The sequence below is a fragment of the Oncorhynchus mykiss genome, chromosome 19 (genome assembly GCF_057628025.1).
Source record: "Oncorhynchus mykiss isolate SJ-2025 chromosome 19, ASM5762802v1, whole genome shotgun sequence".
In the NCBI taxonomy this organism is placed as follows: Eukaryota; Metazoa; Chordata; class Actinopteri; order Salmoniformes; family Salmonidae; genus Oncorhynchus; species Oncorhynchus mykiss.
The window spans coordinates 56,916,771-56,934,359 of record NC_143040.1 but is presented as its reverse complement, the minus strand read 5'-3'; the positions used below and the strand labels follow the sequence as shown (position 1 = coordinate 56,934,359).

General features: G+C 41.5%; 1 protein-coding gene across 3 annotated transcripts in view; it reads right to left on the bottom strand.

The window, feature by feature from the left end:
- The window catches only part of LOC110498039 (SR-related and CTD-associated factor 8), a 41,769-nt gene that overhangs the window by 13,681 nt on the left and 10,499 nt on the right, over window positions 1-17,589 (bottom strand). For all 3 annotated transcript variants that reach the window (XM_021574584.3, XM_090211425.1, XM_090211426.1), the window contains 5 exons: window positions 1,707-1,751; window positions 1,401-1,562; window positions 927-1,083; window positions 589-716; window positions 180-362 (listed from right to left, as the gene is read on the bottom strand). In XM_021574584.3, the coding sequence (XP_021430259.3) occupies window positions 180-362; window positions 589-716; window positions 927-1,083; window positions 1,401-1,562; window positions 1,707-1,751 (675 nt within the window). The remainder of the gene's footprint in view (window positions 1-179; window positions 363-588; window positions 717-926; window positions 1,084-1,400; window positions 1,563-1,706; window positions 1,752-17,589) is intronic.

The window sequence follows — 17,589 nt, the reverse complement described above, 5'->3', positions numbered from 1 at the left end:
GCAACAAATGGAGAAAGACGATTGTCGTTAAAACATAGATTTGAGAGTCACACATAGTAGAAGATAGTTACCAACATCACACAAAACACACACAAATGCGCATTAACAATTTTAAAAAATGTACCCTTAATATCACGGGGACTTACTTCCACTCCATTTCTGTGGCCTTGATTCCTCACCTTGTTGAAGGAGGAAACCCTCTGGTCCAGGGGGTTGAGGTGCATGGGGTTGGCTGAGGCGGCAGCAGTGAGCTGGGCCGTCAGGGCCTGCAGCTGGACCACCAGGCCTGCATCCAGCGCCTGCAGCAGAGACGGCTGGGGCTTCTGCTGCTGCATCTGCAGACTCTGCACCAGCTGCTGGAGCTGTCACACAGATAAAGACAGCCATAGAGAATGATGCACAAAAAGTCTACAGTTGGTCATTTGGAAAGGAAGGAGCACCAGAAAGGTCAGAACACAGACTCAACAAGTGTAAAAGTCAAAACAAAACTAAAGATGCAAAGAGACATTCAGTGTCATTCTCTGAGCTTCAAATTTGATGTTGAGTTAAATTGACTGTTTGAGGACCATGGATCTTCTATATACTGACCTGTTGTCCCTGTGGACTCTGCAGGATCTGGGCCACAGCAGCTACAGTGTCTGTGTTGGAAAACTGAGACGCCCAGTCAGGCAGACTGGACACGATGTTGGCTGGAGTGGCCGGGGTCACTGGGGTACCTGGACACAAACACACAGAGAAAATCCATAATGAGAAATCAATATGAATAATACAACAAACATCTACAATTGAAGTTGATTAGAGAGCAATGCCTGGTCACAAAAAAAGGCCTCAGAACATTGTGTCAGTTCAGGAGAAGGACTGTATTTCGCCACCAGGTGTCAGTATAGAGCTGAATGTGTATGCATGTTATATGTTGGGTGACTGACCAGGCGTAGCGTTGTTGACCGGAGCATCCCTGCTGGTCATGACAGGGGTGACACTGGGAGGGGGTAGTCCTGCAGCCATGTCCAGCAGCGGCTGGATGATGTCACTCTTGAAGACGGCGTTCTTCTGCCACAGGTTGAGGACTCTGACAATCTTACTCTGGAACACAACGGAAGGAAGATCAGACTGACACACACAACCACTCAATCAAAACAAGACCACTGCAGCGAATGAGTCACCGCCTAAAGTTGATGCTGTATACTCTACAAATGTGGAGTATTAAAATAGTATATTCATTGATTTCATTCCCCACTGACACTGAATAATAACGTTTTTCAAACAATGCTACAGATCAGATCTATCACTAACAACAATAGAGGATGTGTAGTCAAAGGTAGAATAGAAGGTGGTAAACTAGAACAGTGTTTCTGAATAGAGAAACCGAGAGAGCCGTCTCTGTTCCCACTGTGACCCACCTTTTCATCTGAGGGGCAGCGGTAGAGGTGCTGGAAGGTTCCGATGATGTTTTTGCTGAAGCGCGGGGCGAACACATCCTTGTCCTGGCCAAACTGGTGTCGTGACTGCCGCACGATGGAGTCCATGACGTACAGGCCTGGGACCTTGTACTCTGGCTTGCACTGGATTGCACAAAAAGGTGAGCGTTTAGCATCTCTGTGGTGATGGGCAAATGAGTGGCAAACAATTCCAAAACATGATTTGCGTAGTACAGATTTTTTATTCTACTTGACTCAGTTTGACTGGTGAAACCAAAATAAACTCACTTTCTGAACAAACTTCTCCACGCTCTGGACAACATGTTTGTAGTACTGAAAGAGAAGAAACACAAGAAAAGACATTGTGATACCCCACCAAAACTACAACCACAGCATCCCTGGAGACAAAGACCTGAAACTGGTCAAAGATGGCGGTTATAGCATTATCAACAGCAGTATGTGAAACCATGAGCAATTCCATCATGTCAAGTGACACAAACAAAATCACATAACACAGAAGTATCCACATTAGAGCTGCTTTACTCCATCAGCTGAGTAATCAAGCATTTTGTGAAATACTGAAATATTTTGAGATAAATCTAATTCCAACACAAAAACAAAACAATTGACGGGGAATTGAATTGATTTCATGTTTTTCTTTCTAACAATGATATAAATAGACTTGTATATGTTTGGATGTCTCAGCCTAGTTATTTCTCGCTCCTTGAAAGGGAAAACACTGGAGAACCCAATAACTTGATTTTTGCATAGTGTGAATCAGTTATCTAATGACCACAGCTCGAAAAATAGTTGTTATACGTTCATTGGCATTGACTCAATGCAATATGCACTGTTACAAAATTAATTCCTTTGCATTCAAGCCATGTTCTCAGCTGCCTTCCGTCAGATTACAGCGTAATTAATTCCTTTGCATTCAAGCCATGTTCTCAGCTGCCTTCCGTCAGATTACAGAGTAATTAATTCCTTTGCATTCAAGCCATGTTCTCAGCTGCCTTCCGTCAGATTACAGAGTAATTAATTCCTTTGCATTCAAGCCATGTTCTCAGCTGCCTTCCGTCAGATTACAGAGTAATTAATTCCTTTGCATTCAAGCCATGTTCTCAGCTGTCACGTCTAATCAAGGTGGATGGAATCAGGCGCAGAGAGCAGATAGCGATATAAAGTTTTATTCTCCGGTGAACAAAACAAACACGGTCAACCCAAACACACACAGGGTGAAATTATCCAACACAGGATAACAGACTAACCGGAGAATAAGAAACACAAAAACACCGATAGACGAAATGAATGACAACATAAACAATCCCGCACAAAACAAGGGTGGGACAACCTACTTTATATACAGACACTAATTAACTAAACAACACACAGGTGCAACCAATCAGACAAAACCAACAGATACACGAAAAGGGATCGGTAGTGGCTAGTAGGACGGTGACGACGACCGCCGAGCACCGCCCGACAGCGGTGCTTGGCTCTCTCCACCGCACGGCAGGAGAGCCAACCTCGGCGGAAGTCGTGACATCAGCTGCCTTCCGCCAGATTACAGAGTAATTCATTCCTTTGATTAATTGTCGCTGTAGCATTTAAGCTATATCCTGGTAACATGGGAAGGAGAGATGGGGACTACAAACACTTTTGGGATGACTCAAGTATGGCGAGAGGTAGGCAATGCTGCCTTAAACATTATGCAGCATGTGTATTTGAAGACTCCACAGAACGTAGGCTATTGGGCAGAATCATTTCACAGGAATTATCACACCACAAAAAGAGAGAAGAGAATAATAATGGAGAGAATGGAAACATATATTTTGGGCCATTAGCAAATAATAGAGATATTAACATCATTATTGGTTTGAACTAATGAGTATTTCTAATTGATTGTAATAGATTACTGCCAACTCATGATGCACTACACCTGTCCCTTCACAGCAAGTGGTGTGTTTACTGCAGTGCTGCTGGGATGAAAATATGTAGGAAAGCATTTACATTTTTAGTCATTTTGCAGACGCCCTTATCCAGAGCAACTTACAGTAGTGAGTGCATACATTTTCATACGTTTTTCCCCCATTCTGGTCCGCCGTGGGAATCAAACCTACAACCCTGGCGTTGCAAGCACCATGCTCTACCAACTGAGCTACATGGGACACCAGTGCTCAACTACTGTGCTTCTGGCCAATAGGAATCAATAATACAGTGTGCATCAGTGAACGCTGTGTAAAGACACTGTGATGTCTGTCTTACACACAATGTCTTTACACACACAGTAGCATTTTTACCCATCTTATTACAGAATAAAAAAGTAAATAGTGCAACATCAGTGAACGCCCCCCTGTGTGGTGAAGCAAAAGGCATATTCTCATATTGGTGTATAAATAAATAAAAATAGGCTAGACCTATGATCTAATCACGCATCCCTTCTACCATCTTTATACTCACAGTAGCATTTTTACCCATCTTATTACAGACTAAAAAAGTATATAGTGCAACATTTATTTCATAAGTGAAAGCTCTCAATAGCTTGTATGAGGGCAAAAACAAGTGATTCAAACATACAAGCGCATCAAGTCAAAGTGGACCACAGGGCTATATGGGATAACTGGGGTCATGAGACCAGCACTAGAACTGCCAGCATGTGGCGCTAAAGTTGCCTTATTTCTCCAGATCACAGTAAGGAGTACAGACTACTCTATGGTACTATACTGTACAAGAATAGAAACACCACATGTAAAGTTTTGGTCCCATGTCTCATGAGAATAAATCAAATGTTCCACATGCACAAAATGCTTATTTCCCTCAATTTTTTTTGCACAAATGTATTTACATCCCTGCAGTGGTGTAAAGTACTTAAGTAAAAAATACTTTAAAAAATACTACTTAAGCAGCCTTTTAGGGTATCTGTACTCTACTTTACTATTTAATATTTTTTCCAACTTTTACTTTACTACATTCCTAAAGAAAATAATGTATTTTTTACACATACATTTTCCCTGACACCCAAAAGTACTCATTACATTTTGACAGGAAAATAGTCCAATTCACACAATTATCAAGATAACATCCCTTGTTATCCCTACTGCCTTTAATCTGGAGGACTCAATAAACATAGATGCTTTGTTTATAAATTATGTCTGAGTGTTGGAGTGTGCCCCTGGCTATCCATAAAATAAAAAATAAAAAAATATGTATTGTGCCATTTGGTTTGCTTAATATAAGGAATCTTAAATGGTTTATACTTTTTACTTTTGATACTTAAGTACAATTGAGCAATTCCATTTACTTTTGATACTTAAGTATATTTAAAACCAAATACTTTTAGACTTTTTCCACCACTGCACCCCTGTTAATGAACATGTCTCCTTTGCCAAGATAATCCATCCACCTGAAAGGTGTGGCATATCAAGAAGCTGATTAAACAGGTGCGCCTTGTGCTGGGGACAATAAAAGGCCACTTTAAAAGGTGCAGCTTTGTTTGTTATATTTTTTTCAGTATAATTCAGACTACAGTTTATCACTGTAAGACAAAATTACCTCAACAGGTTGTCTATACTTTGAGAAACATGTATAACAGTGTCAGCACTTTGGGCACAAAGGTGCTATAACAAAGTGCCAAGTAATTAATACTTGGATACCTTGTCCTGCATGTTGTTCTTAGTTAGAGCTAGTAGGTTTATACCGCACTGTGAGATCATCTCCAAGACTGTGACAGCAAATACACATCTCAGTAACCTGCACACATTCCACAACCAAGTTCACATCCATTCCCAGAGCTGCTAGACATCATATTACAATAGTTTGGCCTAATATTTGGTTGGTTGGTTTCACTTGCTAAAAAAGACAAGGAGGCACACATATTTTAAAAAGACTTGGAACATCACAGAATAATAAAAAAAATACATTAAATGCATAAGAACAGAGAGTGGAATTCCCAACAGGGTAGCCATGTAGAATAGCTAGGCTACATTGAGGGAGGGCTTTGAATGGGACAGAATGCAAGTATCGCAAAATTGAGACAGACACTGCTCACAGCTGCTAAATAACAATTCAGCTATATGATTGAGGTATGTTGTTAAACTACAATCTCCATAGGCCATTAAAACGTTGAAATAACTGCAAACCAATGAAGCAGATAACATGTAGGCTGGATGAGCTCATAGCTCCATCTGAAACTGGTTCAGTGTCAGTGAGCCTGAGGGGCAGATGGCTACAATCACCCCAGCAACGCAACATACAGTGAGAAAGTTATGAAAGGGAGTTTAGTTTAAGCTGTAATGATTGTATGGAATGTAAAAATTACATTTGTTTTGGTCAATCCTGCCAATGTTTCTTGTACTTGGGTTTCTAAACTTGTACTTGGGTTTTCAAAACTTTGATACATGTAATGCAATGCAAACACAGTATGGCTGGGATTTGCCAGGGACCTAACGATACAATTTTATCACGATAATTAGGTGCCGATACCATATGAATTGCGATTGTCACAATAGTATATGTATTGCGATTTGATACTGTGATTTTATTGCGATTTGCTGTTCCAAACATATTGCTCACCATGTCTGCTGTAGAGGTACAAGAGAGAGCCATGAGAAAACAAGTTTTGATCCCTATTTAAAAAGATGGCAAACAAGCTATGCAAAGTTTTGCCGCAGGTACAGCCAACTAGAGCAAAAGTAATATTGCAATAATATCAAAATGAATTATCTTGTAAAAAATAATATATCCCGATATGTAACCGCATCGATGTATTCCCCCATCACTACAACACAGTAAGGCTGCGTTTATATGGGCAGACCAATTGTGATCTTTTTTTCCACTAATTGGTCTTTTGAGCAATCGGATCAGCTCTGAAAAAGATCTAACGTGATTGGTCAAAAAAACAATTCATGAGGGAACTCCCGAGTGGCGCAGCGGTCTAAGGCACTGCAGTGCTTGAGGCGTCGCTACAAATCCAGGTTCAATCCCAGGATGTGTCACAGCCGGCCATGACCGGGAGACCCATGAGGTAGCGCACAATTGGCTCAGCGACCCATGAGGTGGCGTACAGGTTAGGCCAGCTGGAATGTCCTTGTCCCATCGCGCTATAACGACTCCTGTGGCGGGCCGGGTGCATGCACGCTGACACGGTCACCAGTTGTACGGTGTTTCCTCCGACACATTGGTGAACGTGGTTAAGCGACCAGTGGCAGAGTTGTGTTTCGGAGACACATGGCTCTCGACCTTTGCCTCTCCCGAGTCCGTACGGGAGTTGCAGCAATGGGACAAGACTGTAACTACCAATTGGATATCACAAAATTGTGGGAAAAAAGTATTATTAATGGAAAAAATATCCAAATTGGGCTGCCTAATGCAGCCTAAGAGTTGTTTTTCACTCCCTAAGTTGCTTTCAGTCAAGTATTGTAGCAAAAGCAGGAGGCTAGTGTGGAGCAACAAACTCCCATATATTTAGCCCAGGCTATCATTATCATGTTCTAGGAATAAATCCTCAAACCTCAAAATGGCTGAATGCCAACTTCCAATTCACACAATTCAAATATTTGCAAAACATCTTCCACTAAAATCAATGCATGGTTTATGCAAAGGTTCAACTTCTGTGTGCATTAAGTTTGGAAAAGCAAGGCCTTATCTTTCGTTGGAAATCAGGACAAACTGGGTTACATTTAGTAATTGTAACCCCTTGAGAATAGCCCTACAGTAAGGTCAAAATATTGATTCAAATGTTATGGTCATAGAATTTGATGCAACATGATACTTTTTTTCACTCTCTGTGGGCCTGTGTATGATTCTGGCTGGAGTGACGCCCCCAAGTTAAGACCGAGGCTAGGGGGAGAGATCTCGTGTCAAATGTCATGATGACATTTATTCAAGTTCATCAGACTTCAATCGTGGTACACATTCATTTTTGAAGACATGAGCAAGACTGGGTTGACTAATAAACCTAAATGAATGTCATTAACCAAATGAAACACACTAATGGAAAGTATTACTGTGTTATTCACAACTGACCTATTATGCCGAGCAGAAATATAATACAATTATATCTAAACACGAAGTAAAGTTTTTCAAAGAAAACAAAATAGAGCCCATGCTATATGTCAACATTCAGACAATACAGCTGGTCAAGCCAAAGGGACAAGGACACACAGGAAGAGGTTTCGCGGAGGTCACATGGGGTCAACTGGGGTACGGACGTAACAACCAAAGTACCTTTGGCACCGATTACAGCTGTGAGTCTTTCTGGGTAAGTCTCTAAGAGCTTTCCACACCTGGATTGTGCAACATTTGCCCACTGAGCCCCCACTATGCTTGAAAATATGGAGATTGGTACTCAGTAATTTGTTGTATTGGATTTGCCCTAAACATAACACTTTGTATTCGGGAGAAAAAGTTAATTGCTTTGCCAAATTCTTTGCAGTTTTACTTTCGTGCCTTGTCGCAAACAGGACACATGTTTTGGAATATTTTCATTCTGTTCAGTCTTCCTTCTTTTCCCTTGTCAATTAGGTTAGTATGGTGTAATAACTACAATGTTGTTGATCCATCCTTGTTTTATCCTATCACAACCATTAAAATCTGTTTTAAAGTCACCATTTCACCATAGTGAAATCCCTGAGAGGTTTCCTTCCTCTCCGGCAACTGAGTTAGGAAGGACGCCTGTATCTATGACATGAATTTTATATTCATCACAAAATCTGGACGGGAGCCATATAATCCAACAACAAAAAGTTCAACTATGTGTGTTGTTATTGCTTGAATTTGGGCCAAGTTGAACTGGTTCCAATGGAGTCAGGGAGTATATTAGAGGTATAGGGAGTAGGGTCATGGGGTAGGGCTGAAGAGCAGTCAGGGAGTATATTAGAGGTATAGGGAGTAGGGTCATGGGGTAGGGCTGAAGAGCAGTCAGGGAGTATATTAGAGGTATAGGGAGTAGGGTCATGGGGTAGGGTTGAAGAGCAGTCAGGGAGTATATTAGAGGTATGGGGAGTAGGGTCATGGGGTAGGGTTGAAGAGAACAGTCAGGGAGTATATTAGAGGTATAGGGAGTAGGGTCATGGGGTAGGGTTGAAGAGCAGTCAGGGAGTATATTAGAGGTATAGGGAGTAGGGTCATGGGGTAGGGTTGAAGAGCAGTCAGGGAGTATATTAGAGGTATGGGGAGTAGGGTCATGGGGTAGGGTTGAAGAGCAGTCAGGGAGTATATTAGAGGTATAGGGAGTAGGGTCATGGGGTAGAGCTGAAAAGCAGTCAGGGAGTATATGAGAGGTATAGGGAGTAGGGTCATGGGGTAGGGTTGAAGAGAACAGTCAGGGAGTATATTAGAGGTATGGGGAGTAGGGTCATGGGGTAGGGCTGAAAAGCAGTTAGGGAGTATATGAGAGGTATAGGGAGTAGGGTCATGGGGTAGGGTTGAAGAGAACAGTCAGGGAGTATATTAGAGGTATGGGGAGTAGGGTCATGGGGTAGGGTTGAAGAGCAGTCAGGGAGTATATGAGAGGTATAGGGAGTAGGGTCATGGGGTAGGGCTGAAAAGCAGTTAGGGAGTATATGAGAGGTATAGGGAGTAGGGTCATGGGGTAGGGTTGAAGAGAACAGTCAGGGAGTATATTAGAGGTATGGGGAGTAGGGTCATGGGGTAGGGTTGAAGAGCAGTCAGGGAGTATATGAGAGGTATAGGGAGTAGGGTCATGGGGTAGGGCTGAAAAGCAGTTAGGGAGTATATGAGAGGTATAGGGAGTAGGGTCATGGGGTAGGGTTGAAGAGCAGTCAGGGAGTAAATTAGTCAGGGCTTCCCTCAACCCCCCCCCCCCCTCTTCCCTTGTCAAAGAGGCATGTAATACCTACTCACAGACACACACGCTTTAGCCCTGGCATAGTAGCACTGTCTCCAACCAACAGGCCTGGTAGTAACCTAGTGTTGTGACTGCAGACTGCAGTGACAGTTTGTGAAGGGATGACTGCTGTATGACTAGGACACCTCAGTACATGATGAACCACTCTCTGGGTGGTGGAAGGTCAATATGCACTTACTGAGTACATACATGCCTTATGCTAGCATCAAATAGGCTTCCCAAAAATAACATAGTCGCTGTCGTATAACGTTTCTTTTGATTGCAGACTTTCTGCATTTATCCCATCAAGTAGCCTGATTTCAGATGTGTCAATGTAAACAGCGCTTCTTGCAAAGCATGTTGACGTTTTAAATCAAACTATTGGGGCTATATTAATCCAACTATCCACAATAATCATACACCGAGTATACCAAACATTAGGAACACCTTCCTAATATTGAGTTGCACCCCCCCCCCACTTGCCCTTACAACAGCCTAAATTTGTCAGGGCAAAGACTCTACAGGGTGTCGAAAACGTTCCACAGGGAATCTCGCCCATGTTGACTTCAATGCTTCCCACAGTTATGTCAAGTTCGCTGGATGTCCTTTGGGTGGTTCCTGATACACACATGAAACGGTTGAGTGTGAAAAACCCAGAAGCATTGCAATTCTTGACAAAAACCATACCCTGTTCAAAGGCACTTAAATATTTGTCTTGCCCGTTCACCCTCTGAATGGCTCACATACACAATCTATGTATCAATTGTTTCGATGCTTAACAATCCTTCTTTAACCGGTCTCCTCCCCTTCATCTACACTGATTGAAGTAGATTTAACAAGTGAAATCAATAAGGGACCTTAGCTTTTACCTGGTCAGTCTATTTCATGGAAAGAGCAGGTGTTCTTAATGTTTTGTATACTCAGTGTATTATTGTGTGCATGTATCCGTACTCACTGTTTGCTTCCTGTACATTTAGAACGGGTTAAGAAGGAGCAATGGGACTGAGTGTAGACTACTGCAGAATACTGTATATTATTCAAGCTCCACCCAGGCCTCATACAGGTTTCCTATTCAAGATTTGACACAAAAGTAGATACTAGCTATAATAGGACACTAAATATACCTCAAGCACATGGAGAAGTGCCAAGAGAAAAATCACCTCACTGTATTTAGCTGCAATTGGTAAGCAGTAAATGGTATACTCAAGATACTTCTCGCTGCAAGGGTTTGTGTGTGTGTGTTTACGTGCTAGAGAGCAAGCGGGACAAGTGCAGGCCTGTATTGAAAGACAGCCAGCTCAAATGCGACATGTAATTCATTTGATAACAGTGAATGAACACTGCCTAAATCATGAATGATAAAAAAAAATGGCATTGTGACAAGAACTGAATGATCAAGGAGTGGCTCAAGCTCAAATTGTAACACAAGTAAGGCTGTGACGATTATGGAATTTTGGATAAAGATTATAGCTAGTATCTAATTGTCATGCAAATCGCCACGGTTATTTTCACAATTGTCATTTTTGTTGAAAAAAGTTTTGAGCTTGTAATGCTCAAAAATGTCCTACAAAATACCGAATAAATACAACACAGCTTTGAAGACACTTGTCTCAAAAACTAATAGTTTTGACTGTTGGCAACTTTAGGAAATTATGCTTCTCTTCCCAACCCTGCCGTTCTGCTAGAATAATGATTGCCACAAACTTTACTCACTATGTAAAAATAAGAAAAACTGCTAATCCGATAAACTAGATCTACTTGAAAATAAAGTACAATCCCCCCTAAAATAACTAAGGTTATTGCCCATAATTGTTGGTTACATGATTATGTGATAATTGTGCCAGCCATAACAATTGGCTACATTTCATTGACGCTTTCTCCATCAACTTTCAATTTCAGTCAAAATATCCAGTTTCAATGTTCTCTATATCTTTCCCATTGCATCATATATCTTAAACATGAACAATATTTTAGAAAATATAAATTGATATTCAATTCACTAGGTTTATATCCATACCTTTCATTGACTGTCAAATCATTTTCATATATTCGATGCCAACAAAGCATTCCATGGCAGTACCTGCCAGTATAGTACAGTATCAACAGCATTCCATGGCAGCACCTGCCTGTATAGTACAGTATTAACAGCATTCCAACGTAGCACCTGCCAGTATAGTACAGTATCAACAGCATTCCATGGCAGAACCTGCCAGTATAGTATAGTACCAACAGCATTCCATGGCAGCACCTGCCAGTATAGTACAGTATCAACAACATTCCATGGCAGCACCTGCCAGTATAGTACAGTATCAACAGCATTCCACAGTAGCACCTGCCAGTATAGTACAGTATCAACAGCATTCCATGGCAGCACCTGCCAGTATAGTACAGTATCAACAACATTCCATGGCAGCACCTGCCAATATAGTACAGTATCAACAGCATTCCATGGTAGCACCTGCCGGTATAGTACAGTATTAACAGCATTCCAACGTAGCACCTGCCAGTATAGTACAGTATCAACAGCATTCCATGGCAGAACCTGCTAGTATAGTACAGTACCAAAAGCATTCAATGGCAGCAGCTGCCAGTATAGTACAGTATCAACAGCATTCCATGGCAGAACCTGACAGATTAGTACAGTATCAACAGCATTCCATGGCCTAACCTGCCAGTATAGTACAGTATCAACAACATTCCATGGCAGCACCTGCCAGTATAGTACAGTATCAACAACATTCCATGGCAGCACCTGCCAATATAGTACAGTATCAACAGCATTCCATGGCAGCACCTGCCGGTATAGTACAGTATTAACAGCATTCCAACGTAGCACCTGCCAGTATAGTACAGTATCAACAGCATTCCATGGTAGAACCTGCTAGTATAGTACAGTATCAACAACATTCCATGGCAGCACCTGCCAATATAGTATAGTACCAACAGCATTCCATGGCAGCACCTGCCAGTATAGTACAGTATCAACAGCATTCCACAGTAGCACCTGCCAGTATAGTACAGTATCAACAGCATTCCATGGCAGCACCTGCCAGTATAGTACAGTATCAACAACATTCCATGGCAGCACCTGCCAATATAGTACAGTATCAACAGCATTCCATGGTAGCACCTGCCGGTATAGTACAGTATTAACAGCATTCCAACGTAGCACCTGCCAGTATAGTACAGTATCAACAGCATTCCATGGCAGAACCTGCTAGTATAGTACAGTACCAAAAGCATTCAATGGCAGCAGCTGCCAGTATAGTACAGTATCAACAGCATTCCATGGCAGAACCTGCCAGATTAGTACAGTATCAACAGCATTCCATGGCCTAACCTGCCAGTATAGTACAGTATCAACAACATTCCATGGCAGCACCTGCCAGTATAGTACAGTATCAACAACATTCCATGGCAGCACCTGCCAATATAGTACAGTATCAACAGCATTCCATGGCAGCACCTGCCGGTATAGTACAGTATTAACAGCATTCCAACGTAGCACCTGCCAGTATAGTACAGTATCAACAGCATTCCATGGTAGAACCTGCTAGTATAGTACAGTATCAACAACATTCCATGGCAGCACCTGCCAATATAGTACAGTATCAACAGCATTCCATGGCAGCACCTGCCGGTATAGTACAGTATTAACAGCATTCCATGGCAGCACCTGCCAGTATAGTACAGTATCAACAGCATTCCATGGCAGAACCTGCCAGTATAGTACAGTATCAACAGCATTCCATGGCCTAACCTGCCAGTATAGTACAGTATCAACAACATTCCATGGCAACACCTAGTATTAACAGCATTCCAACGTGACTCAGCTGGATTCCTGGATACCTACACAATGCCAAAACCAACACCACACTTCCCACATTACAGGCTGTTACTAGCGGGTGATTTATTTCATTTAACTAGGTAAGTCAATTAAGACCAAATTACAAATTACAATTACGGCCTGGGTTAACTGCCTTGTTCGGGGCGCAGAAAGACAGATTTTCACCATGTCAGCTCCGGGATTCGATCTAGCAACCTTTCGGTTACTGGCCTAACGCTCTAACCACTAGGCTACCTGCCGCCCCAAATATTTGATATTTGACTGGCAGGTACTGCCAGGGAATACTGTTGATACTGTACTATACTGGCAGGTGCTGCCATGGAATGCTGTTGGTACTGTACTATACTGGCAGGTGCTGCCACGGAATGCTGTTGATACTGTACTATACTGGCAGGTGCTGCCATGGAATGTTGCTGGTACTGTACTATACTGGCAGGTGCTGCCATGGAATACTGTTGATAGTGCACTATACTGGAAGGTGCTGCCACAGAATGCTGTTGATACTGTACTATACTGGCAGGTGCTGCCAAGGAATACTGTACTATACTGGCAGGCGCTGCCACAGAATGCTGTTGATACTGTACTATACTGGCAGGTGCTGCCAAGGAATACTGTTGGTACTGTACTATACTGGCAGGTGCTGCCATGGAATGCTGTTGATACTGTACTATACTGGCAGGTGATATTTGTCTCTGAGATACAGAATCCGTCTTGTTCTCCAGGTGGGATATATGTAGGGTGTGTGAAGAAGGCAGTGTTTCCACTAGGAATTTTTCCAGCAGTGGTGGCAAGGGTAGAGGAGGAGGGGAGCTGCACATTGCTGCTAGTGTTAGCTAGCTGTTCCCATAGACGTCCAGTCATTGAGCCAAAATGAATATAGGAGAAACACTGGCAGGGATATGAGGGATAATATAAAGGGATATGAGGAATAATATACAGGGATATGAGGGATAATATACAGGGATATGAGGGATAATATACAGGGATATGAGGGATTATATACAGGGATATGAGGGATTATATACAGGGATATGAGGGATAATATACAGGGATATGAGGGATTATATACAGGGATATGAGGGATAATATAGCCTAGTCTTGCCTAGAGCAGTATTTTCTTAAATCATTTTGTAATGTCAAAAGTCATGGTGTTGTCCATGAACTAAATATCCTATGCTGAACATTTGGAGGGCATCATCTTCATCGGGTGGTATAAACCAACTAGAGGTCGACCGATTAATCGGAATGGCCGATTAATTAGGGCCGATTTCAAGTTTTCATAACAATTGGAAATCGGTATTTTTGGGCACCGATTCTTCTTTACACCTTTATTTAACTAGGCAAGTTAGTTAAGAGCACATTCTTACTTTCAATGACGGCCTAGGAACGGTAGGTTAACTGCCTTGTTCAGGGGCAGAACGGCAGATTTTTATCTTGTCAGCTTGGGGATTCAATCTTGCAACCTTACGGTTAACTAGTACAGCGCTCTAACCACCTGATTACATTGCACTCCACGAGGAGCCTGCCTGTTCCGCGAATGCAGTAACAAGCCAAGGTAAGTTGCTAGCTATCATTAAACTTATCTTATAAAAAAACAATCAATCAATCATAATCACTAGTTAACTACACATGGTTGATGATATTACTAGTTTATCTAGCGTGTCCTGCGTTGCATATAATCGATGTGGTGCGTATCCGCGAAAAAGGACTGTCGTTGCTCCAATGTGTACCTAACCATAAACATCAATGCCTTTCTTAAAATCAATACACAAGTATATATTTTTAAACCTGCATATTTAGCTAAAAGAAATCCAGGTTAGCAGGCAATATTATCCAGGTGAAATTGTGTCACTTCTCTTGCGTTCATTGCACGCAGAGTCAAGGTATATGCAACAGTTTGGGCCGCCTGGCTCGTTGCGAACTAATTTGCCAGAATTTTATGCAATTATGACATAACATTGAAGGTTGTGCAATGTAACAGGAATATTTAGACTTATGGATGCCACCCGGAATGGTTCCGTATTTCACTGGAAGAATAAACGTTTTATTTTCAAAATGATAGTTTCCGGATTTGACCATATTAATGACCTACGGCTTGTATTTCTGTGTGTTATTATGTTATAATTAAGTCTATGATTTGATAGAGTAGTCTGACTGAGCGATGGCAGGCACCAGCATTCATTCAAACAGCACTTTCGTGCGTTTGCCAGCAGCTCTTCGCAATGCCTCAAGCATTGCGCTGTTTATGACTTCAAGCCTATCAACTCCCGAGATTAGGCTAGTATAACCGATGTGAAATGGCTAGCTAGTTAGAGTATGGAATTCACAACTAAATGTTTGCCGGCTAGATATCTTATAACTTAAGTGAATTTTCTAAAATGTGCTAAATTCTCTGCAGTTGTGCATTTGGTTTGCTAACTTAGTAGCCTTGCCATCTAATATTCGTTTTGTCTGTGCCGCAAACAGTGAGTAGCATTTTGAGTTCCTTGAATAACTTTATGAGCTGGAATGTCTGTCCTGCAAATAGTTTATATCAGAGACTGTATGAAATGTTTGCACGCATTCGTTAGCATTTAGCTAGAATTCGCTATGGGATTTTACATGTACCTGTTATTATTGCTAACATTTGGAGTGAAAATAGCACCCCTTGGGTTCAGTGCTGGTATTAACGAATATCCAGGGATGGCACAAGGTCAGAATGAAGGTATGACAATCTGGATACTGCCCAAGCCTAGTGCTGAAGCACAATTTTACTATGGTGTAGGTTATATGAAAGCAATTGGGAGCAGCATATGCAGTGCTTATTCAGCAACATTTTTGAGTAACAAAGTAATGAAGCGTATGAATGGCTACAGTCAGCTAATAATTGAAGCAGCCTGAAATGGCTGTGTTGTGTGGATAGTTCTTATGGAAGAAACTTGACATGACTCATCTGCTGCTCATGCTGTAGCCACTGATTATGCATTTGTTAGAACTATTATGAAGCCGACTAACTTGAGACTTGATAGCTAAACAATTGCTGAACTAATATTCTGCAGCATCACACCAATTCAGAAGAGACCCAAATACATATTAAATCAATTAACTGACATGTAAGGTTCTTCTCTCAATGCTGTATTCCAATAAAATTATCTTGCTTATCTTTCAGCCTGAGTAGACTGTTTCAAGTTCTTCAAAACTGCTAAGACTAAACAAACTGACCAAGACTCCCAAGCAAAGAGGCCTCCGCCTACTCTGATCATTGTTGCTGTACTACAATCATTTTGTAGACTACATGTTTCAAGGGTTCAGAGATATTTAGGTCACCTTTGACCCACATTACTCTCAATACTGGCTAATATAACTTCAGCTGTCGGATATTGGCTTACTAAGTATAGGCTCTGACAGTAGCTCATAAATTGAATCTAGCGTACATCAAAACAAGATGTTATATCTGCATCTGAGGCATCAAATATCCTGCCCAAACATATTGTGTGACTGAACATACAACTAACTACAACTTCCATTCAATGCGCCAGGCTTTGGGAATAATAGAGAAATTCCCTTGTGTAAGTGTTTACAATGCCAACATTTATCCATATCTACAGCTGGATGTTTACTGAGGAAGTTGAGCCTTGTGTCAAGGCAGAGCAGCAGTGTGCAAGAGTAGAGCAGTAGAATGCACATCCACAGGAATTTGAAGTGAAAGGCACAGACATTCAGAGTACGTTATTTGTAGGTGCATTGTAGATTTGCAAAAAAACTCCCGCGCACTGCTCTTGCAAAGTATAACTTATGATACTTTGGTTTCGGCCTTTCGACAGTCTTTCGACAGGAGGTAAGAGCTATATGACGACAGGCTCATTGTAATGGCTGGAAGGGAATAATTAAAACAGAGCAAAACGTGGTTTCCATATGTTTGATATACCATTCCAGCCATTACAATGAGCACATCCTTTTATAGCTGCTCCCACCAGCCTCCTCTGGTTGAAAGGCTGAAATGTCTGCACAATGCTAGCAAAAAGGTATCCTTTGTTAGTGCAGTGTGCAGGAATTAGGGCTGTGAATTGCCAGGGACCTCATAATACTATATTAAAATGATACGACTGTGGCAATACAATAAGTATTGTGATTCTCACAATTCTATATGTATTGCGATTCGATACTGGGGTTTTATGGCGATTCAACGTTCCAAACATATTGCTCACTATATGTAAGCTGTCCCATGCAACAACAAAAATAATAGCTGAAACAAAAACGCTGAAAACAAATTGGCTCCCTATTTAAAAAGAAGATGACAACAAGCTATGAAGGAAAAATACAGGAGTTTTGGTGCAGGTACAGCCAACTAGCGCAATTTTTTTATTGCAATATTGTCACAACGATAAGATACATAATCAAAAAGAATATTCCAATATGTAACTAGGGCTGGCACAATTTCCGTTTTGACTGACACTTATGGATGAAGATTTTATTTTTGCGAACAGCTGACTGAAGAC